The following is a 24,554-nucleotide window of genomic DNA, read 5'->3' on the forward strand; positions in this document are numbered from 1 at the left end:
ACAAAAGATACAACTTGGTGGTCAGCTTCAAATGTCTCAGAACCACCTAATCCGTTTGCAAGTTATACCAATTTAAAGGATGTGTGGTTTGACTTATCTGCTACATCTAGTTGGAAATCTCCAGCAAATTTGTACTGGATCTGTGGTAAGAAAGCCTATTCAGAGTTACCACAGGACTGGGAAGGAGCATGTGTATTAGGTATGCTCAAACCATCCTTCTTCTTGTTGCCTATTGAAACAGGAGAGACTTTGGAAGTTAAAGTATATGATGTGAATCATAGAAAGAAAAGGGGACCCCTAGAGATAGGTACCTGGGAAGATAATGAGTGGCCTCCCCAGCGTATTATAGATTATTATGGGCCAGCTACGTGGGCAGAGGATGGTACTTTTGGATATAGAGCCCCAATATATATGCTCAACCGTATTATAAGGTTACAGGCAGTGGTTGAGATAATTACCAATGAGCAATCCCCTAGCAAAGAATAACACTAGGATGAGGACAGCCGTTTACCAAAATAGACTAGCTTTGGATTACTTATTAGCAGTAGAGGGAGGTGTATGTGGGAAGTTTAACTTAAAGGGACACTATAGTCACCTGAACAACTTCAGCTTAATGAGGTTGTTCAGGTGAGTGCTACAGCTACCCGGAGCCTTTTTCTTGTAAGCACTGTATTTTCGGAGAAAATGCAGTGTTTACATTGGAAGCTTGGAACACCTCTTGTTGCAGTCAATCAGATGGCCACCAGAGGGACTTCCGAGTTCAGAGGCCCTAAAAAGGCCTCACGTCTGACGTATTCACGCATGGGTGAATACTTCAGACGGGGTATCAGCACACAAAGCACTGTAACGCGCTTTGTGTGCTGAGGCTGTCAGCTCTGCTGTGGGAGTGGCTAGAGCTGACAGCTGAAGCCCGAAACCACAGGGACTCTTTCTGTCCCCTGAGCGGCGGGTAGGGGCCCTAAAAATAACAATAGGGGGGACCTACTGTCCCCCCCGGCCCCCACCCCTGAGCGGCGGGTGGGGGCCCTGTGACGAAGTGCCCTTCGCCACTTTGTCCTGGAGAGGCCTGCTTGCCTGCCTCCTCCCCTGCGACTATGGCCCTGGGAATGTGATACCCCAGATAGCCAGGGGCGGACTGACCGGTCGGGCACTTCGGACATGGTCTGAGGGCCCGGCCGGGAGGGGGGCCCGCCATCAGGGCGGCGCGGAACAGGAGTTTTTGTTTCCTGTACCCGGCCGGACTGACAGGAAGGTGCACACTCAGTGTGCATCTTCCTATCACTCCGGCCGGGCACCGCGGACCGGAGTGCAGCTCGGCCATGCTACATGTGGGGGTGGAGGCAAAAAGAGAAGGGGAGGGGGGGCAAAAAGAGAAAGGGAGGGGAGGGGGGCAAAAAGAGAAAGGGAGGGGAGGGGGGGCAAAAAGAGGAGGGGGGGCAAAAAGAGGAGGGGAGGGGGGGCAAAAAGAGAAGGGGAGGGGGGCAAAAAGAGAAGGGGAGGGGGGCAAAAAGAGAAGGGGAAGGGAGGGGGGGCAAAAAGAGAAGGGGAAGGGAGGGGGGGCAAAAAGAGAAGGGGAGGGGAGGGGGGCAGAAAGGGAGGGGAGGGGGCAAAAAGAGAAAGGGAAGGGAGGGGGGCAAAAAGAGAAAAGGAGGGGAGGGGAGGGGAGGCGGGGCAAAAGAGAAAGGAAGGGGAGGGGGGGCAAAAAGTGAAAGGGAGGGGGGGCAAAAAGAGAAAGGGAGGGGAGGGGGGGCAAAAGGAGAAAGGGAGGGGAGGGGGGCAAAAAGAGAAAGGGAGGGGAGGGAGTAAAAAGAAAGGGGGGTAAAAAGAGGGAGGGGGTAAGAAGAGAGAGGGGGGTAAGAAGAGAGAGGGAGGGGGTAAGAAGAGGGGGGTAAGAAGAGAGAGGGAGGGAGGGGGGTAAGAAGAGAGGGGGTTAAGAGGAGAGGGGGTAAAAAGAAAGGGAGAGGGGTAAAAAGAAAGGGAGGGGGTAAAAAAGAGAGGGAGGGGGAGTAAGAAGAGAGAGAGGGGGTAAGAAGAGAGAGAGGGAGGTAAGAAGAGAGGAGGGGGGAGTAAGAAGGGGGTAAGAAAAGGGGGAGGGGGGAGTAAGAAGGGGGTAAGAAGAGGGGAAGGGGAGAGTAAGAAGAGGGGGAGGGGGGAGTAAGAGGAGGGCAATTGCCCCCTCCCCTGTCCGCAGGCACCGTGCGGGCAGCCGGCAGGGGAGGGAGGAAGAGAGGACCCGGGAGCTCAGCCTGCAGCTCCTCTGGGTCCTTCTTGCACGAGCACAGATCGTTGCCGCGGTTACCACGGCAACGTTACGGCTCTGGCGAAAGTAAACTCTAGCCCTGGAGCTACGGGCTAGAGTTCACTCTCAACACTGTGACCACCAGGGATTCCTGGTGGTTGCAGTGGTGAGAGTGAACTCTAGCCCCATAAACACACTACCCCCACACACCATACACATTCACACACTGCCCCCATACACACACACTGCCCCCACACACACCATAGACATTTACACACATTGCCTCACACACACACACACACACACACACATACACTGCCCACCCATACACACACAGCCCCCCATACTAACATTGCCACACACATACACAACCCCCTCATACACACATTGCCCCACACACCCTACACATTCACACACTACACCCCCTCACACACACTACACCCCCTCACACACACTGAACCTTTCACACACACTGCACCCCTTACACATTGCACCACTGCTCCTATACCCTACCACAGCCTCATATCCCAGCAGACCCCAGGTAAGTTGTCAAACTGTTCTTAAATGGTTTGACTACTTACTCTGGGAGGGGGGCCCGGCCCTCCTGGCACCATAACGACTACACAGAGCAGTAGTGGTTATTGTGCATGGATTATTTCTTTAAATAATCTACAAGTGCCCCAGTAGCCAGCCAGCCAGCCCACAGGCCACCAGTTAGGCTTACAGCCAGCAAGCCCACAGCCTGCCAACCGCAGCCAGCAAACCACAGCCTGCCAGCCAGCAAGCCACAGCCAGCAAGCCAACAGCCTGCTAGCCGCAGCCAGCAAGCCCACAGCCTGCCGGCAGTAGCCAGCAAGCCCACAGCCTGCCAGCAAGCCCACAGCCTGCCAGCCGCAGCCAGTAAGCCCACAGCCTTCCAGCAAGCCCACAGACTGCCAGCCAACAACAGTAATTAAGGTAAGAGGAGCCAACTTGGCCTAGGTATCAGCGAGCTATCTTGTGTTGCTATATTGTGAATAGGAACCAGAGTGTTGGAGAGACCCCCCCTCCAGGCCCCATTAGACTCCATTGTAGTCTCTAATGGGACCTGGAGGAAATTCTTTCTAACACACTCTCTGTCTAAAGGACACTGAGATAGCCTCTGCTAGAATACTCCCCCCCCCCCCCTCCATGGCCCATTAGCCCTCAATTGTAGTCTCTACTGGGGCCTGGAGGCGACTGTTTCCAGCAGGGACACTGAGATGGCCTCTGTTAGAAAGAACCCCTTCCAAGCCTATTAGACTCCATTGTAGTCTCTAATAGGGTCTGGAGGGGATTCTTTCTAACACACTCTCTAAAGGACACTGAGATAGCCTCTGCTAGAAAGACCCCCCTCCATGGCCCATTAGCCCTCAATTGTAGTCTCTACTGGGGCCTTGAAGGGATTATTGCACTTTTGTTCCTTGTGTCTAAAGATTGTGTAGGGTGTGGCTGGAGGCGGTGCATGGAGGCGGGACATAGGTAGCGCTTGCTGCGGAGTATGGGTGGGGCCTGTAAGGGGGGCCCTTGATTTATTTTGCCCTGAGGGTTCTCAGTCCGCCCCTGCAGATAGCTATACCATGGAGCCTATTCATATAATGAAAGACTATGGGAAAGACTTTAGCTCCATGGCAATTGTACTGTGTGAATAGGATCTGCGCGCTATTCGGTAGTTTTGTGCGCTCAGATCCCAGCTATCTGGGGATATGTGAAATGTCTGTGTGTTATGGATAAAAAGTAACTTTCTGTATTTTAAAGTGTTTTATGTCTTTCTGTAACCATGTGGTTAATGGAGTCTGCTTCTAGCCCTGAATAATTGGATTACTTTCCTCTTTGTCTCCAGGATAGAGGCCTATATAAAACCTGTCTAAACCGGTTTGCCATGCGGCTAGTAAGGGACAAAAGATACTTTTAGTAACTTTTGAACCCCTGGTCGGATTCATGCCATTTTTTAATATGTTGTTCCCCTGAATGGATTGATTGTGGATATGTATTTTTATGTGAATGTGATGTATGGTTTTAGAGTTATGAAAGTTGTGTAAAAAGTATATTTTAACTGTATGTATAATGGGATTATGTGTCACACTAAGGGGAGGGGATGTGTGGGTTGCACCCATGATACTATTGGTTATTTTATGCCTCCCCCTGGGTGTGGCCTGTATGTGTACACTTGTAATAAAAACCAGGCTGGGTGTTCCAGCACCTCAGACTTCTTCTGACCCTCAATACGTAGCCTCGTCTCGTTATTGAAGGGAATCGCTGTATCACACTGGGGATTGCTATGCTCTGCATATTCCCCTGAGCTTAATCACTTAGCTCTGTTAAGAGCTTGTTCCGGATACGCTCTCCTGGAGGAGAGGTCTTCCCCACACGATCCTGGAGGACAGAAACCGATCCAGGGTGGAAGGAAGACGGCGCGGCTCCAGTTAAGCTACGGCGGTTGTGGAGTCTGCGGTGGTTGTGGTGTCGTCTGCAGTGCTTGGAGTCCTCTGTAAGTGCTTGGAGCATCCATCAAAGGAGGGTACTCGGTCGGAGTACACGGAGCTCCGTTACATTGGTGGCAGCGGTGGGATGGCATCCTAGTGCGAGGAGAAGCAGCTCAGAGACACTGGTAACGTTTGGAGTTACAATTGAGGGCAACGCTAGCCATTGCGCAATGTCCCTATCTGCGGCAGCATGGAGCAGGCATGGATAGAGCCCTGCGAAGAGCACCTCAAAATGATACGTTGCTACGAGGGTGACGATTACATTGAGGAGGTAAAGAGGCGGGTTGGTCTGCTATGGCCCAGACCTTACAAACGAGGTGGTCTCCAAAGTAATGTGCCAGTTGAGTGCTGAGAACCGTGCGGCAATGGCATTTGAGCAACTACTGTGGAAGTTGAGGATATGGACACCCAGTCTCAAGCAGTATGTGTTACAGGAAGCTGAAGGTGTCGTTCTTCCTCCCCAGCGGCAGTGTGTACCCCAGGGGGCCGAAGGTGTCATCCTTCCCCCCCAGCGGCAGTGTGAACCCCAGGGAGCTGAAGGTGTCGTCCTTCCTCCCTAGCGGCAGTGTGTGTTACAGGGAGCTGGAGGTGTCGTCCTTCCTCCCCAGCGGCAGTGTGAGTTACAGGGGGCCGAAGGTGTCGTCCCCCCGGCCCCCACCCCTGAGCGGCGGGTGGGGGCCCTAAATACAAAGGGGGGGCCCTAGTCACCCCTCCCCCCCCACAAAAAATAATATCTCCCTACCTACCCCCCTCACCCTTAAAATAATGAGGGGGGACCTTTAACTAAAACCCTGTTAAAAAAGGAGAGATAAAAACTACTTACCATTCGATGTTTTCTTTCTTCTAAAATCTTCTTTCTTCAGCCCCCAAAAAGGCCAAATAAAAATCCATAATAACCGACACAATAAAAAAAAATAATCCATCTTCACCCATGGAGGGCTCCGCGCAGACTGAGCTCTGCAGGGCGGGGGAAGGCTTATAAAGCCTTGCCACGCCCTGCAATTAGGCTAAGAACACTCTGATTGGCTGGTTTAAGCCAATCAGAGTGCTTTGTGTCATTTTACACAGCATGGGAAAATCACAAGGAACTTTCCCACGCTTGTAAAATGACACAGAGCACTGTGATTGGATGGCTTGAAATCCATCCAATCACAGTGCTCTGTGTCATTTTACAAGCGTGGTAAAATTCTTTTTAGGGTGAGGGGGGTAGGTAGGGAGATATTATTTTTTGTGGGGGGGAGGGGTGACTAGGGTCCCCCCCTTTGTATTTAGGGCCCCCACCCACCGCTCAGGGGTGGGGGCCGGGGGGGGCAGTAGGTCCCCCCCTATTGTTATTTTTAGGGCCCCCACCCACCGCTCAGGGGTGGGGGCCGGGGGGGGGACAGTAGGTCCCTCTCATTGTTATTTATAGGGCCCCCACCCACCGCTCAGGGGTGGGGGCCTGGGAGGGACAGTAGGTCCCCCCCTTTGTATTTAGGGCCCCACCCACCGCTCAGGGGTGGGGGCCAGGGGGGACAGTAGGTCCCCCCCTATTGTTATTTTTATGTCCCCCGCCCACCGCTCAGGGGTGGGGGCCGGGGGTGACAGTAGCCCCCCCCCCCCTATTGTTATATTTAGGGCCCCCACCCGCCGCTCAGGGGTGGGGGCCGGGGGGACCTTATTTTTAATTTTAGGGACCCCACCCACCGCTCAAGGGTGGGAGCCGGGGGGGACAGTAGGTCCCCCCCTATTGTTATTTTTAGGGCCCCCACCCGCCACTCAAGGGTGGGGGCCGGGGGGGGGACAGTAGGTCCCCCCCTTATTTTTAATTTTAGGGCCCCCACCCACCACTAAGGGGTGGGGGCCGGGGGGACAGTAGGTCCCCCCCTTATTTTTAATTTTAGGGCCCCCACCCACCGCTAAGGGGTGGGGGCCGGGTAGGACAGTAGGTCCCCCCCCTTATTGTTAATTTGTGTGTGTGTGTGTGTGTGTATATGCAAACACTATATATAGAGAAATCTCTATATATAGTGTTTGCATGCAAAGTTTGGAGTGGGAGGGGGGCGGGTATAGAAAGCGAGCTGAGCTGTCAGACAGCTCAGCTCGCGAACACGCATTCCGCGCACATGCGCGGTAAAGCGCTGAATTTCTTTATAGGTCGGCTGTCAATGCCGCTCTATGAAGAACGTGATTGGTGCAGCGCGAAGCCGCGCATGCGCACCACATCGTGATGACGCTTCTCTCAGAGAAGCGTTCTGTTGGGCCCCGCGATTTCGTAATTTTGATGAAAAAGGGGGCGCGGCATGGCTGGGAGCTCGGCGCTGGAACGGAGGTAAGTTTTTAATATAAAAAAGCCTCGAAAATATTTTTCTTTTGCTGCAAGTACATATAAAAGCAAGAAGGAAGGCTGGGGGACCTGTCTTTCTTGCTTTTATATGTTGGCTATAGAGTCCCTTTAAGCAATTGTTGTCTTCAAATAGATGATGAAGGGCAAGCAATAGCTGAGCTTACTAGCCATATGGTTAAACTAGCGCATGTGCCTACTCAAGTATGGAAAGGGTATAATCCAAGTAGTTGGTTTGGTAACTGGTATGAGCAGTTAAGGCATTGGTAGGTGGAGTCATGCTAATTTTGATGCTGTGCCTTCTCCTCATCATACGCCCTCTCTTTTTCTACTATTTCACTCACAAGGTTGGGGAATCCTTGTCCTGTATACTGCTGCCTGGTTTCTACAGTGAGCGCCTATTACCCTTTTTCTTTTGTAACCCTATCAAATGCCTTTTCGGCGTCTATGGCTAAAAGTGAGCTGTGAATTTTGTGTGTACGGGCCCAGTGGATCAGGTTGATTATTTTCATTGTGTTGTTTTTTGCCTCCCTACCAGGGACAAATCCCGCCTGGTCTGGGTGTATTAAGTTAGGGAGAAATGATTTAAGTCTGTTCGCCATGATCTTTGTCAGGATTTTTAGGTCAATGTTTATTAAAGAAATTGATCTATAGTTTCTGCACCTGGTTGGGTCTTTGCCTGGTTTCGGTATGAGTGTAATTGTGGCTTCTAGGGAGGAGACAGGGATATGGTGTGACAGTTTATGGGTGTTATATGCCTCTGTGAAAGGTCGCGCTAAAATCGAGTCGAAAGTTTTATAATATTTCCCTGTGTATCCATCCGGTCCTGGGCTTTTACCTAGAGGTAGTGATCTGACTACATTATGGAATTCCTCTGTCGAGACCGGTTCGTCTAGGAAGGCTGCTTCATTTGGTGGGATCGTGTGTTTGATTCTTGGTCTTAAATATGTGAGGATTTCCTCCGAGGATGGGAGGGTCTTAGAAATGTTATATAGATTAGTATAAAATTTATGGAACTCGTTGAGAATATCTGGCATTTTTTTAGAGGTCTGTCCTGTTTCTAGTTCAATTTCTGAAATTAAGGTAGATTGTTTGTCTGGTTTTAGAGATTGGGCAAGTAGTTTCCCTGCTTTACCGCCTTTTGTGTAGTAAAGGTGATTTGTCAGAGATACTTTGCGTCTAGCTTGTAGTTGTAGAATGGTCATGAGTTCTGATCGTTTTGAGAGGATTAATTTGTAGGTGGTAAGGGATGAGCCATGATCGCAGTGTGTAGTTTCTAACCTTTCCAGTTCCTGTGTTAATTGAGTAATTCTTTGTTCTCTGTTGCGCTTAGCAGTGGAAGCAATTCTGATGAGTTCCCCCCTTATGACTGCCTTATGGGCTTCCCACAGGAGGGGTGGTGACGTTTCTGGTTGTGAGTTCTCCTTAAAATATGTGTTAATTGCTTCCTCTATCCTTGATGTGTTTGCTGTGTCGTTTAAGAGTTGGTCATTTAATTTCCATTGTGTGGCAGGGCGGGGTAGTTGTGGAATATTTAATGTCAGTGTCATTGAGGCATGATCCGACCAGGTAATTGGGCCATATGTGGCTGCGGTCACTAGGGATAGATGCCTGAGTTGGAGAAAAATTGTGTCAATGCGAGAGTAGGTGCCCGTTGGTGGGGAATAGAATGAAAAATCCTGGCGTGAGGGGTGGATTAACCTCCAGGCATCAAACAGTTGAGCCTCAAGGAGTGTGGAGTTAATCTGTTTTCTGGTTTGTATCGTGTGTGGTTGCAACTTGGCGGTGGAATCCAATTTCCCATCAAGGGAGAAGTTAATATCTCCTCCTAATATCAGAATACCTTCTTGGAAGTCTGATAACTTAGTCAGAATTTTTTTCAAGAATTGGTTTTGCTTTTTATTAGGTGCGTATAAGTTGACTAGTGTCACAGGGACTGTACCTAGTGTTCCTTTTACGAATAGAAATCTACCTGAGTCGTCTGTAAGGTGGTTTTGAGCGGTGAAAGGTGTGTGTCTACTAAACAGTATTGCTACTCCTCTTGATTTGGATTCGGAGTAGTGGCCATAGTAGCCATATGGATAGTCTTTACTATGTATTTTTGTGGATGTCCCTTTGCGCAGGTGGGTTTCTTGAATGAAAATAATATCCGCTTTCTGTCTTCGGAAGTCAGACAGAGCTAGGGATCTTTTTTCTGGAGTATTAAGACCCTTGGCATTTTGCGTTAAAATCATTAGTGAGGTCATTGTGGGGAGTTCACTTGAAGTTGTGAGGGTATGAAAGTTTGTAGGTGTGTTATACGTGAAAGGGGAGGGCTGAGGAGGTCGGAGTCAAAGCTGGGGGTGTACGGTAGAAAAGGTGTGTCTTGAGCTGTTCTGGCTCAGAATATTAGCATATGTGTCAACAATTCTCTAAAATTGATATGTACCCACTTATGGTTACAATCTAGTCACTCTAAAACAGGTTAGTCAACAACATTTAAACAAACATTTAAACAATAAAAGAAGTAAACGGAGTAAAGGTGTAGGTCGTGACGACCACCTAAGATTGCAACAGTTGGTGGTTATAATAGTCGTAAAGCAGGTCTGTACCGTTTCTACAAAGGCACCAGTGCCTGGTGTCCCGTAAGGATTCTGGCGAGACCTGGGCTTGGAGCCCTACACCAGTGACAGGTTGGTGATGGTGTTTGGGCTGGAGCACTGAGGGTCTCAGGGAAGAAGGAGGAAGGGAGATGGTGAGGAGGAAAGGGTATTTAGGAAGGGGAGTGGTAGTAGGAGGAGGGTATGGTAGAAGAGGGGGTGAGGAGGTTGGAGGGTTCAGAGGGTAAAGTATCCTAACCCCTCGATTAGGGGGTTTCTCGCAGGAAGCGAGAGCATAGGTGATCTATCTTGACGCAATTGATAGATACCCTTTAGAGTATAGGAGGAACCTTGTGGCAAATCTGAGGGTCCCGGGTGATCCAATTTTAATGTATACGTAAGAAGTCGCTTTGGGAGACATGGAGATAGGCCTGTCGCCAGGTGACTGTGCTAAGCGGATGATTGATGGGGGGAGGGTAAGTAGGTGTGGCTGAGACGAGAGAGGGAGGGAAAGGGGAGAGGAGATAGAGTGGAAGGTGGACAACATAGGACTTGAGGTACGAAGGAGTGGGAGGGGAGAGGGAGGGAGTAATAATCATATCCTTTAGCAGATATACAGTAATAAGTAGCATTACATTAAATTAAAATAAATTTAGTTATATCAGATTAATTCCAGTAAAATTCCCAGACTATACATTAAACAAAGAATAAACAAAGATTATCCCAAATTAGCCATTGTGTTAATACCAGCTGAGTCCTGATTGAGGTCAAAGTCTGTCTCCCAATAAATCACTTGAAACAACCAATACAACCTGCTTGAGAATTATTCTGGACAGCTAACGTGATGAAGAAGAGTTTTCTCGAGCCGGGTTGAGTTTTCTGAGCAAAATTTTAGCCTTGTGTCGCATTTGGATAGTCGGAGTCCTGCTTGTGAGACAGAGTCAGCTGGAATAAAATAAGATCTAGGAGATGGCGGTTAACTACTGCTGATTGTTCGTTTGGAGTAGGAGTAAAGGGATGTGGGTCGGGGTGGAGGGTTCATCATCTTCTTCTAATTAATGTATGGCAAGAGAGTTTCAAGTGTCCTCTGGCCGGCCGTTTTACATTTCTTTTTTTTTTTTTTTTAATTTCAAATTTTTATTCTTTTTATGTGCATATAGTTTTACAACATCGACATGCAATTGGTACATAAGGTCAAAATGTGACTGGAAATAAATTTGAAAACATATGTAGCAAATGTAACAATAAAACATTACAATTGTACATTGATTCAAGAAAGGTAGATTAGTTATACAAAGAATCATAAAAAAAAGTTTAACATGAAATATAAATTCGTGGGTCTGCTTCAAAGATAGTCATACGGTTTAAGGTTCTGTTGCGACCTTGTAATAGAAGGTTCTACTAACCTCAATGAGAGGAATTTGTGTGGGTGGAAAAATAGTGGTGGGATTGGAATGGTAGGAGAGGAAGGGATGGGAGTGGGGGAGGGGGGGGAATGAAGGGTTTAGTGAGTGGTTGTGGTTTCCATGAATTGTGTCCAAGGTTTCCAAATATTGGTGAACTTAGTGTAATCCTTTGACTTGGCGAATGTTATCGCTTCCATTTGTTTAGTGCTTTCCACTCTCGTGATCCACTCTCTTGTGGAGGGGACTTGCGGTGTTTTCCAGTATATGGGGATTAGTTGAGCCGCCGCCATAGCTAAGTGTTGAAAGAGAGTGCAATGCATTTTGTTTAATTTCAGAATATTGGGTGGTTCTAGAAAAATAAAGTGTAAAGGCTCTAGAGGGAATTTTTTGCCCAGGATCATTTGGGTGATCGTGTGAATTATTTTCCAATATTTAGTGACAAGTGGGCACTGCCACCAAATGTGGGTATGATCTGCAGTGTTGATGTTGCATCTCCAACATTTGTCGCTTTCTGTATTATGTATATGTTGGATTTTAGCTGGAGTGTAGTGCCAGCGTGATATTCGCTTGTAATTACTTTCTTGGACCGTTAGAGAGATTGATGCTCTATGTGTAGATGTGAATATGGCTTGCCATTGTTTATGTGAGAAATTTATTTGTAATTCCTGCGACCATTTTTGTGTGAATTTTGGGAATTCAAGAGGTCTTGAATTTTTAATCACCTGGTATAAGGTAGATAAAATTTTCTTTTGGGGTTTATGATTTGTACATATGTTTTCAAAGTCTGTCAAGGGGCGGTTACCATCCGGTAACAGGTTTTGAGAGTCTATAAAATTTTTAAGTTGCGTGTATTGAAGTATTTGGTTTCCTGTTGGTCGTCTGTTAGGGAAAATTTGTTGTATTGTTCTCAATTTATTATTTGTGATCATGTCACGGAGCAGAAGTATGTTGCCCTTGTGGTAATTAGCGTAAGTCGTCCCTGATTGACCTCCTTGAAATTTCGGATTGTTTGTTAGCGGATAAAGAGGAGAGGGGCAGGGGGAAATCATAGTAGTGTTTATTAGTTTATGCCAGATCTGAATAGTGGTTTTGATGGTCGGGTGAGGATCGGAGAGGAGAGGAGTGTGTGGAGGTTGTTTGGGTAACCATGGGAGAACCATCAGGGGTGTAGCTGAGAATTTGTTTTCTATCTGAACCCAGTGCTGGATCGCTCCAGCTTTAGTCCATTCATATATTCTACTAAGATGGATTGCTTTGTGGTATGTATCTAGGTCTGGGAAGTTTAGACCTCCATTATTTCTATTTTTGATCAGAGTCTCGTAGGCTATTCTCGGTTGAGAATGTGACCAGATAAAGTTTGTGAAGGTTGATCTAAGTTTAGAGAAGAAACTAGAATGCAATTGAATTGGGAGAGTTTGGAGAGTGTAAAGTAGGCGAGGGAGGACGTTCATCTTAATGATGTTAATTCTACTGAACCATCCGAAGCAGGGTTTGTGCCATTTCTGTAAGTCAAGATTGATTTCTGTAAGTAGTTTGTGGAAGTTTAAGTCATATATGAGCTTTAGTTTGTGTGGAATGTGGACCCCCAGATATTTGATTGAGGTATGTTGCCAGGTAAATTTAAACCTTGTCTTTAGTTGGTTCTTTAGGAATTTAGTGGAGTGTAGAGGCATAAGGTCGCATTTTGTGATATTTGCTTGGAAATTGGATAGTTTCCCATAAAGCTCCATTTCGGATATGATGTTTGGAATTGTGGAAAGTGGGTTAGAGATTGTGAAGAGGAGGTCATCTGCAAATGCCATGACTTTGTATTCCTGATTATCTACTTTGAGGCCTTTGATCTTTGGATTGTCTCTTATTCCTTGAAGAAATGGTTCAAGGATGAGTATGAAAAGGAGGGGTGACAGTGGGCAACCCTGTCTTGTCCCATTTGTTATTGGGACCGGTTGTGAGAGTTGACCATTTATACGTATGTGCGCCGTAGGCTTGGAGTATATTGCTGCTATCCACTCCATCCAACGTGGCCCAAAACCCAGAGCAAGCATTGTGTGGGTAAGTAAAGACCAGTTGACCCTATCAAAGGCCTTTTCTGCGTCTATTGCAAGTATTGAGCTGTGTATATTGTGGGTATGGGCCCAATGAATTAAATTAATTATTTTCATTGTGTTATTTTTTGCTTCCCTGCCAGGGACAAAACCTGCTTGATCCTGGTGGATCAGGGTCGGAAGGAATACTTTGAGTCTGGTCGCCATAATCTTAGTTAGTATTTTTAGATCAATGTTTATTAGGGAAATTGGTCTGTAATTGCCACATACTGTTGGATCTTTGCCCGGTTTCGGGATGAGAGTGATTGTGGCTTCCAGTGATGCTTTAGGTATTTGATGAGATAGGTTTCGGGTGTTAAATGCCTCTGCAAAGGGGCGTGCTAGTATTGAGGTAAACGTTTTATAATATTTCCCTGTGTACCCATCCGGGCCTGGGCTCTTGCCTATGGGTAGCGATTTGACCACATTGGTAAATTCTTCGGGTGTGATGGGTTCGTCCAGAAAGGAAACCTCGTTAGATGGGATTGTTCTCTTGATTCTAGGGGTTAAGTACGCAAGAATTTCCTCTCTGGACGGTTGGACCTTGGATATGTTGTAAAGATTGGAGTAGAATTTTTGAAATTCGCCCATTATATCTGGCATGTTTTTAGTCAGTGTCCCTGAATCCATTTTAATTTCGGGGATAAAAGTAGATTGTTTGGCTGGTTTCATTGATTGTGTGAGTAATTTACCTGCTTTCCCTCCCTTTTCGTAATAAAGATGTTTTGTTAGGGACAATTTGCGTTTAGCGTGTAGTTGCAGTGTAGTCGTGAGTTCTGATCTTTTTGAACTGATCAATTTATATGTGTCGAGGGAAGAGTTGTTATCTTGGTGTGTAGATTCTAAAGATTTTAGTTCTCTTGTCAATTGGGCAATTCTTTGTTCTCTAGAACGTTTGGTTGCGGATGCAATTTTGATAAGTTCCCCTCTCATTACAGCTTTATGGGCTTCCCATGTGATTGGTGGGGTTATGTCAGGCCGTGTGTTCTCCTCGAAGTAAGCACTGGCAGCCTTTGTGATATGTGTTATGTTATCTGTGTCATTTAGTAAGAGGTCGTTTAGTTTCCATTGAGTGGAGGGATGATGTAGATGTGGGAGTTTTAGTGACAGTGTCAGCGGTGCATGATCCGACCAAGTGATTGGACCGTATGTAGCAGCTGTAGCTAGAGTCAGATATCTGTGCTGAAGAAATAAAGAGTCAATACGAGTATATGTGCATGTGGGAGGAGAGTAAAAGGAGTAGTCTTTTCGTGTAGGATGTAACATCCTCCAGCAGTCAAATAACTGTGCCTCTGATAGCGTAGAGTTTATTTGTTTCCTAATTTGTGTCGTGTGGGGTTGTAATTTGGCCGTGGAGTCTAATTTCCCATCTAGTGAAACGTTTATGTCTCCTCCTATTATTAGGATACCCTCTTGAAAGTCTGATAGCTTGTGAAGGATTTTTTTTTAAAATTGGTTCTGTTTTTTGTTGGGTGCATAAAGGTTGGCTAATGTAAAAGGGGCCGAACCTATAACCAGGGCCGGCGCGTCCATAAGGCGGCACAGGCGGCCGCCTTAGGGCGCACCGGCGCTGGGGGCGCAAAATTCCAGTGACCGGCAGGAGGGAAGTGCTCCCTCCTGCCTGGTCACCTCCTGGATCCCCGGAGCGGAGCGGAGCGGAGCGGAGCGGCGTGCGGCACAAGTTGATTAGGAGGCGGCGAGGGAGCTCTCTGATCTCTCTGACCGGCTCCCTCACGCGCCTTTTGCTGATGCCGCGGGAGCCGGAATATGACGTCATATTCCGGCTCCCGCGGCATCAGTAAACAGCCTGCGAGGGAGCCGGTCAGAGAGATCAGAGAGCTCCCTCGCCGCCTCCTAATCAACTTCAGCCGCACGCCTCCCAGCAGCCCCACTGGACCACCAATGAAAGACCCACGCCAGCACTCCAGGTAGGGAGGCTGGGTGGGAAATTTAAATGTTATTTAGATAATTAATTACTGTGTGTATGTGTGTGTGTGTGTGTCTGTCAGTGTGTGTGTGTGTCTGTCAGTGTGTGTGTGTGTCTGTCAGTCAGTGTGTGTGTGTCTGTCAGTGTGTGTGTGTGTCTGTCAGTGTGTGTGTGCATGTGAGTATGTGTGTGTTCGAGTATGTGTCTGTGAGTTTGTGTGTGTGTGTGAGTATGTATTTTTCTGTAAGCCTGTCTGTATGAATGTATCTGTATGATGGTATGCCTCTGTATGTATGTATGTGTCTGTATGTCTTGTACGTATGTTTCTGTATGTCTCTGTATGCATGTATGTAACTGGATGTATGTTTGTCTCTGAATGTCTGTATATATGTCTCTGTATGCATGTATGTAACTGTATGCCTTTATGTCTCTGTATGTACGTATGTGTGTGTCTCTGTATGCCTGTATGTCTTTGTATGCATGTTTCTGTATGTATGTATGTGTCTGTATGACGGTATGCCTCTGTATGTATGTATGTGTCTGCATGCCTGTATGTCTCTGTATGTATGTTTCTTTATGCCTGTATGTATGTGCCTGAATGTCTTTCTATGTATGTTTCTGTATGCCTGTCTGTATGTATGTGTCTGTATGACGGTATGCCTCTGTATGCATGTATGTCTTTATATGCCTGCATGTCTCTGTATGCATGTATATCTCTGCTTCTATGTCTCTGACTGTATGTGTCTGTATGTCTCTGTATGATTATTTCTGTCTCTGTATGACAGTGTACCTGTATGACTTTGACTGTGTGACTGAAAATTGATGCCTGTGTGCCTGTGGCTTGGGAGGAAAGACACACAGGTGAAGATGCATTTTTTTTTTTTTAATGAGGGTTGTGGGCGCCAAAATGCATCTTCGCCTGTGTAACTAAAAATCCTAGCACCGGCCCTGCCTATAACCCCCTTTACAAACAAGAACCTACCCGAGTCGTCAGTTAGTTGCTCCTGAAAGGTGAACGGAGTGTGTTTACCTATCAGTATCGCAACTCCTCGTGATTTAGACTCTGAGTAATGACCATAGAATCCCTGAGGATAATCTTTGTTGCGTATTTTTGTGTTTGTACCCTTGCGCAAGTGTGTTTCCTGTATGAAAACGATGTCTGCTTTCTGTCTTTGAAAGTCAGATAGTGCTATGGACCTTTTTTCAGGAGTGTTAAGGCCTTTGGCATTTTGAGTTAGTATGACAAGTGATGCCATCGTTTGTGAACTGGTCTTAGTAGTTGGGTAGTGAGGCTAATTGGACCTTTTGGACCTTTTTTGGGGGATATAGGTATATTGGTTTTATATATACCTTCCTTGTGTGCGGTCGTGATAACCGGAGAATGTAAATCGTGAACACTGAAACTGAGTATGGCTACCTTATTCTACAGATAACTATAATAGTAATTATACACTAGTAAATGTAGCACAGTTAAACACAGTTAATCTCAATATCAGCAGGTTATCTAATGTTAATATACATAGACAAATATCACAGCGCACTAAGAATTAAAAAGACTAATAAGTAAAATGAAAAGAACATATACGAACAAAACCTAGGTTAACAAATGCTTGCAGTAATATTGCTTTTGTTGTAAGTCAGGATTACACTCTATTAATTGTAGTGACGCCTGAACCTATGGAATTAACGTATGTAGGTAAACAAATTTCAGGAATGTTACAGCAATACTGAATTATTGCTCGAATTTGAACTATGTCAAAACCTGGCACAGGGGGGGAGGGGGAGATTGTGGGAGTTAGATAGGGGGGGACGAGGAGGAGAGAGGGGAGGAGATGGAAGGGTATGGGGGAGGTAGAGGGGTGATGAGTTATGGGGTTGGAATTAAGGGGTGTCTGCTTTTCCCGGCAGCGGGAAATCTCTCAGTTGATGAGAGTGGGGGCAATCTATCGTGACGCAACCGATAGATGCCTGTTTGTGAATGGGGGATCGGTGTACCAATACCAAGGGTAAGGATCCCGGACCATCCAATCTTCTAGTATTTGACAATAGAGTAAACTTATGGAGACTAGCGATTAGATCTATCTAACAGAGAATTTAGTTATACGGAGGAAAGAGTTAATTAACTAATGGTATCAGTGGAGAGATGATAAGGAAGAGGAGGTATGGAGATGAGTGCGAGTATGGGGAAAAGAAACCGGCATGTGTACTGTTCACAATTCACATGTCTCTTAACCATAACCTGTCTCGTATACATCAGCTGATACACAAAATCCGACATATTTACATTTCGCTAGGATTGCATTAAATCACTTTTCGAGATTGAGATTAACATTAACAGTTTTTCCGACATACAGTATTTTATATACAACCTGTCCTCATTTGTGAAATCTGAGTGGCTTGGTTACGTGAAACTTTTTTGGATTAGGCTAGGTAGTCCAATTTAAGTTCCAGACTGGTATCTTCGATATTGTAGATAAGCGCTTGTGGTTTAAATCGAACCTCATTGTTGATTGAGGAGCTGTCTGATGGATATTGGATAGAAGTGACTGAGGTTTTCATCTGAACATCTGCGGGTATGAGAGGAGAGGTTGCTGTAGATAGTTGTCGTCCATATCTGGATACGGAGCAATGAGAGTCAATTTGTGATTTTCTGGCTTGTTTCTGTAAGTAGTAAGAGACTTGGGAGTATAGTGTGAGATGTGCAGAGGGCTTAATCTCCCTTATTCAGGGGATTGCATGGTACGGAGGTTGACATTGTCCGTTGGAATCCTTGATCTCTGTTGCGGTGAGACAAATCGTTGATCATTTCTTCTTTTTTTGGCAGGTGTGACCCATCGTTGTCTTTGAGGGAGAATTGCTGTATCCTGTTGCGGATGTATCCCGTTCCAATCCATGACATTGGTGATAGGTAAGTCTAGTGCTTGAAGGAATGGGGGAACATCCAGTATAGATGAGATTGATAGCAGGTTTCCCTTGTGATTCACTATCAGGGCAAAAGGGAACCCCCAGCGGTATTTAATATTTCTATTCCTGAGATGTTCAGTAACTGGTTTTAAGGCTCTTCGTGCCTGTAGGGTGTACCGGGATAAGTCCGGGTATATCTGAACTGGGTGCCCATGAAAAAGGAGAGGTTGAGAGGTGTCTCTTAGAGATTTTAAAATATTCTCCTTTATTGAGAAGTAATGAATCCTGCAGATGGCGTCTCTGGGGGTTTCAGGTGAAAGGCCCCTAGGACGCAGTGATAGGTGGGCCCTATCTAATAAAATTCTATTGTCACTTTGTTCTCCCAGTATTAGGTTAAAGAGTTCTGTTAAAATTGCCTCTATGTTCTCACCTTGAGATTCTGGTAGGCCTCTGATTCGCAGGTTGTTCCTTCTCCCACGATTATCAAGGTCGTCTAAGTGCCTCTGTGTGGATGCGAAATGCAGAGAGTGGGAGTCTATTGTAGTTGTAATATTGGTTAATTGAGCTTGGATTATGTCTCTTTCTTCTTCTAGATCCACCACTCTGAGGTTCAGCTGGCGGACCTCTGTGCCTATCGCCTCCATTTTCGTATGGAACGTGGCTTCCAATTTTCCCATTGTGGTTTGTAGATCGTTTTTCATACTTTGTAAATCCAGTTTTGAGGGCAGGTTTTTCAGCAATGTACGAATGTCTGCCTCATGTACTGTGTCGGAGGAGATGTGTGATATTTCTGAGGCTGAAGGGCTGCTCGGTTGCGGATCTGTATCCGCCATTACGAGAGGGGACGCCGCGGCCTCCTCCCCGCGATCAGGATTTTCCTTAAAGTATCGGGTTAATGTTCCCGATTTCGCGGAAGGTGTTCTCCCTGAATGCCCCTGAGTGGTACCTTGCTTCTTCTGATTGCCCATTTCGTGTATTAGTCTCCGATTATAGTGGATTGGTGTCCGGGTCCTTTGGAGCTAATTCAGCATGCGTCCATTAGGCTCCGCAGTCGGCCACGCCCCCCCCGTTTTACATTTCTAGGGCATGAGTTATGGAGTAAAGGGTTGAGATGGGCAGGTGGATAATGAGAAAAAGTTCTTTCATTCTGGAGAATGTAGATTCCGGAGGCTTGCAGTATCCGCAGGTAGTCTTGATATCCGTTGAGGCGAGAAAAACCTCTGGTCATTCCTCCTCTTTTTAGCCGGTGTAATCCATCTTTGCCTCTGGGGAAGGCTTAAGTTATCCTGTTGTGGTTGCAGCCCATTCCAGTCTAGTACACTGGTATTTGGTAATTCAAGTGCCTGGAGGAACGGCGGGACATCCAAAATTGAAGATATCGTCAACATAGTGCCTTTGTGGTTAACTATCAGGGCGAAAGGGAATCCCCATCGGTATCTAATATTCCTGTTTCTTAAGAGTGTCGTGATAGGCTTTAGGGCTCTGCGGGCCTGTAGTGTGTAACGAGAGAGGTCCGGGTATATCTGTATCGGGTGACCGTGGAAAAGGAGAGGTTGGGTGGTATCCCTGAGCGATTTAATGATATTCTCTTTGATTGAGAAATAGTGGATTCTGCAAATTGTATCTCTGGGGGTGTCAGGCGACAGTCCTCTAGGGCGTAATGAGCGGTGGGCTCTGTCTATTAGAATCGTGTTGTCACTTTGTTCCCCAAGGATGAGGTTAAATAACTCGGATAGTATAGATTCTAAACTCTCACCTTGGGATTTTGGGAGGCCTCTTAGCCCGCAGGTTGTTCCTCCTCCCTCGATTATCCAAGTCATCCACATGTCTCTGGGTGTCCGCCATGTTGAATGCATGAGATTGAAGAGAAGTTGTAATATTTGTTAGTTGTGCCTGAATTATGTCTCTTTCTTCCTCCAGATCTACGACTGAGATTGAGCTGCGTACTTCCGTGCCTATCGCCTCCATTTTCGTGTGGAACGTGGCTTCCAGTTTGCTCATCGTAATTTGCAGATCCGTTTTCATGCTGTGCAGATCGGTTTTGGAAGGTAAGTTTTTTAGTATGGATTTGATGTCAGAGTCGTTTGTAATATCCGAGGATATTTGAGAGAGATCTGAGGCTGAAGGGCTGCTGGGCTGAGGAGCTGCGTCCGCCATTTCACGGGCTGTAGTCTCAGTCTCCTCCCTTCGGTCTAAGTTTTCTTTGAAATATCGGGTCAAGGCTCCCGATTTAGATGATGGGGTTTTCCCCGGGTGTCCTTGTGCCGAACCCTGCTTTTTATTATTGCCCATGTCGCATTAAAGTCTCCGATTGAGGCGGATTGGAGCCCGGGTCCTCAGGAGCTAAATCAGCGTGCGTCCATTCAGCTCCGTGGTCGGCCACGCCCCCAAGACTTTTGTTTCTATGTACACAAAAGGCCTATTTCTCTCAAATATTGTTCACAAATCTGTCTAAATCTGTGTTAGTGAGCATTTCTCTTTTGCCAAGATAATCCATCCACCTCACAGGTGTGGCATATCAAGATGCTTATTAGACAGCATGATTATTGCAAAGGTGTGACTTAGGCTGGCCACAATAAAAGGTCACTCTATAATGTGCAGTTTTATCACACAGCACAATGCCACAGATGTCCAAAGTTTTGAGGGAGCATGCAATTGGCATGCTGACTGCAGAAATGTTCACCTGAGCTGTTGCCTGTGAGTTGAATGTTCATTTCTCTACCATAAGCCGTCACCAAAGGCATTTCAGAGAATTTGGCAGTACATCCAACCAGCTTCACAACCGCAGACCACTTGTAACCACACCAGCCCAGGACCTCCACATCCAGCATCTTCATCTCCAAGATCGTCTGAGACCAGCCTACTAGACAGCTGCTGCAACAATCAGTTTGCATAACCAAATCATTTTTGCACAAACTATCAGAAGCCGTCTCAGGGAAGCCCATCTGCATGCTCGTCGTCCTCATCAGGGACTGGACCTGACTGCAGTTTGTTGTCGTAACAGACTTGAGTGGGCATGCTACGGTTGCCTCCAGGCTGGCTGGAATTTGGACCGTAGAAAGAGTGCTCCTAGCGCTCACCAAAGGACCATCAGCATCATAGACACCATAAGTACTGCACCAACACCATAAGCACCGCAGACTCCACGAACCACCGCTGCTGGGCTGGTATCTCGCCGTCTGCTATCCACCCTGGACCTATGACCAGGCTTCAGGTTCCAGTTGGTGAACCCCTTCCTTCTGTAGAGCAAAGCAGGTTCAGGAACAAGAGCTCTTACAAGAGCTCAGTAGCTAAGGGAGTATGAAGAGCATAGCAATCCCTGTAGTGATTATAGCTGTCCCCTACAAACATGAGTCGAAGCTGCAAGTTAGAGGGTCAAGTAGTTTTTTTTAATTGACACCAAAGGGCCTTCTTTTATGGAGGTCTTACACATACAGGATCGCCCACAGGGTTTTGCAGATCAACCAATAAACATGTAACATACAGTAAAAACACACCCATCAATAACACACAAATCCTCCCCTCTGCCTGTGATATAATTACTGAACACAATGGGTTAAAGTAATTGTCACAGGCAGGAAAAATACACTTTTTATACATACACTGTAACTTTAAAAAATATATGTCCAATCTTCATAAAAATTACGGTCTATTTCAGGCAGAAAAATGACTAAGTCCCATTCGAATGCACGAACGGGGCCGTTCGTTCATTTAGCTTAGTATAGCAGTGAGTTCAAACTGTTGAACGGGACTTAGTCTCTGCGGCTTCAAACTTAGTGTAGGAGAAGGTAAGGGTCAGCGGTGTTCGTTGAAATGTGTAGCCGATTTCAGTTCTATGAATTTGACTACACATACCGCTGACCTCATACGAATGAACAAAGATGGCCGCCGCCACATGTTCGTTTTCACAAACTGCGGCCACCCAGCGGTGGGCAATTTACCTACAGCTGGCTCCCAGCCTGGGAGGTAAATTGTCTGCACACTTCCACTTCTGGGTGGTCCGCCTGTGTGGTAAGCCCCATTTACTGAACCAAGTGGGAAAAGGGCACAAACAAAGTATTTTAGGGGACTGGGGACACAGTCTTAAAGGGGCTTTGTTCCACAAAGTCTCAATATGTCCCCAGATGGTTCTTAAAGGGCCATACACCTCCGGTCCATAGTTATGAGGAAGGAGGATGGCAATTAGGCTTCTCCATAATACAGGGAAGCAGGGCAATTTGTCACTTACAGAGACAGTTACGAAAGGCATTTTGTAACAGGGCAAATGCCACTTTTTCGATGTGCCACAAATTTGATGGCGTCTGGCAGTTTAGAGAGGTGTTCTCTTCATGGATGAGTCACGGTTTTCACTGTACAGGGCAAATGAAGACTGCATGTATGGGCGATTTGGTGATGTCAACGTTGTGGATTGAGAGGCCCATGGTGGAAACCTATTTGCGCCAAAACAAGAGGGGTTTTGCCCCCTAATCAGACGTAAGGTCGCGAAAACCCTGTTCTTCTCGGATTGGCCACCCGCTCCCTGTGGTGGCCAATCAGCGCTTTACTTGTGCTGACCAATCAGGGGAATGGCGCAAACCAAGTTTGAATGGGCGCCCCCTCTCCCATTGGTCAGCACGGACTTCCATGCGGCCGGCGGGAACCCTGTGGCCGTGAGACCGACTCACAGCCCCAGGTACTCCCTGATGGTGCGCGTCCCCATCTCCGGTATGTACCCGTCGGAGAGAGCGTTTGTCTGGGTAGCCATGAGCCTTGTAGCTCCTAGGTTTGAGAGTTGCAAGTGATTTATAGCTCCGTTAGGAGCAGGTAGGATGATCTCTGACACAGGGATGGAAGACAGTGTACGAAGGCTGGTTCGGGAGTCGAATGCTCCCCGTGGTGGGCGTTCAGTGATGCAAACCAGCAGCCACACAGGGGAAGCATGCGGCACTCGTTCCCTTGCGGTTTTCACACTCATTAGCGAGGTGTGAACATTCTAACTAAACGTTCTAATTGGAAGTATCGAGGTGGTACGGCACGGTTCGGTCGGTCAAAAGGTGTATTGCAGGATTTCATGGTCAAAATTACAGAAAAAGAATTAGGAAAACAAACATTCTAGGAGGGCACATCCACACATATAAAACAAGGCAATTCACAGTTTAGGCAGCGGTCCCGCCACATTCAGCAACTTCGCACAGCCATTGAAGAGGAGTGGACCAACATTCCACAGACCACAATCAACAACCTGATCAAGTCTATGCAAATGAAATGTGGTGCACTGTGTGAGGCAAATGGTGGTCACACCAGATACTGACTGTTTTTTGGACCCCCTGGACCCAACCAAAACTGCACATTTTAGAGTGGCCTTTTATTGTGGCCAGCCTAAGGCACACCTGTGCAATAATCATGTTGTCTAAGTAGCATCTTGAAATCACAAATAAGTGTTGTGCTCAAAATATACTTAACGTACATTGAACAAAGAAAATCTGTAAAATTAAAATTAAAATTAAAAACACAATCTAGTGCAGATAATCTTTATTATATGAAGTAGTATAACTGTGATATCCAAAAGTAAGTCCTCACCTGAGATCTCAAAGTCTCTGTAAGCCTGTGCCCAGGCCTTGCCCTGGTTATTCAGTGCGTTTTCCGTGATCTGGATGTCGGTGATAGGACAGTTACACTCAGGGTTGGATTCAAAGCACAAGCAGGAGCATTGATTGTTCCTGCATATGTATTCCCCCTCCCCATTACACATGATGTAACTCAAAGCAGACTGAACAAACTTCTCCTGCAAGTAGTGAGGAACAAGGATCTGTAGACCTGGGGATAATGACATGATAGTGAGCAGTTAGACAGGACATAATGTAAAGCTAAATTTATAGAAAATTGTTACATTTACAAATAAGTTTAGTAAGTTACAGATGTGGTCTGAGTTCTTATTTGTTATACAATTTTGTTTGTGTTCCTAATGACCAACATTTATTCAAAATATTACCAAAAACATTTATTTGAAACCAAGCAGTATATTTTCTTATTGATGAAATATCTGGTAAATGTGATGAAGATCTCATCTGTATAACTGACTGTTTGGATTTATATAATAAACATTTTCTAGTGTATAAATCATTGATGGTAGAATGCTTCCAGTATTATCATTGAGAAAGCACACAATTTGTTAACCCAATAAGCATATTTTTGATCCATTGTCACAGTCATGTTGTACTTCTCATTTTTTAATGCTTCTAATTGTTAGTGTGAAGCACAGGCCAGTACGGAGTCCACAAAGTTTTGTAGATGTTTACATTACCAAACTACAATACGTGGTTCTGAAGATCACCTAGGATACATTAACTAAATAATTTATGACTAGGTTTGGTTGTCTTTCTAAAACAAAACATGAATTGGCATGTGTCTGTCTACTGAGTTTTTTTTTTTTTTTTATATAATTATTTTTCTGTGCGGAGAGTAACAGAGAGGCATGTACTGCCACAACAACAGGTACAAGCTTTCAAGAACAATTTAAGTTAGACAGTGTCATGACAGTTGATGGGACTGCACAATTTTTAAGTAAATATACATGTATTACAATTCTACCATTTGACAAAAGCAGGT

The 24,554-nt window shown here is 46.1% G+C and overlaps 1 protein-coding gene across 2 annotated transcripts in view; it reads right to left on the bottom strand.

Moving 5' to 3' along the window:
- Positions 1 to 24,554, bottom strand: part of BRINP1 (BMP/retinoic acid inducible neural specific 1) — a 754,539-nt gene that overhangs the window by 182,938 nt on the left and 547,047 nt on the right. For both annotated transcript variants that reach the window (XM_063432378.1, XM_063432377.1), the window contains one exon: positions 23,526 to 23,762. In XM_063432378.1, coding sequence (XP_063288448.1) covers positions 23,526 to 23,762 — 237 coding nt within the window. The remainder of the gene's footprint in view (positions 1 to 23,525; positions 23,763 to 24,554) is intronic.

The sequence above is a fragment of the Pelobates fuscus genome, chromosome 9 (genome assembly GCF_036172605.1).
Source record: "Pelobates fuscus isolate aPelFus1 chromosome 9, aPelFus1.pri, whole genome shotgun sequence".
Lineage (NCBI taxonomy): Eukaryota > Metazoa > Chordata > Amphibia > Anura > Pelobatidae > Pelobates > Pelobates fuscus.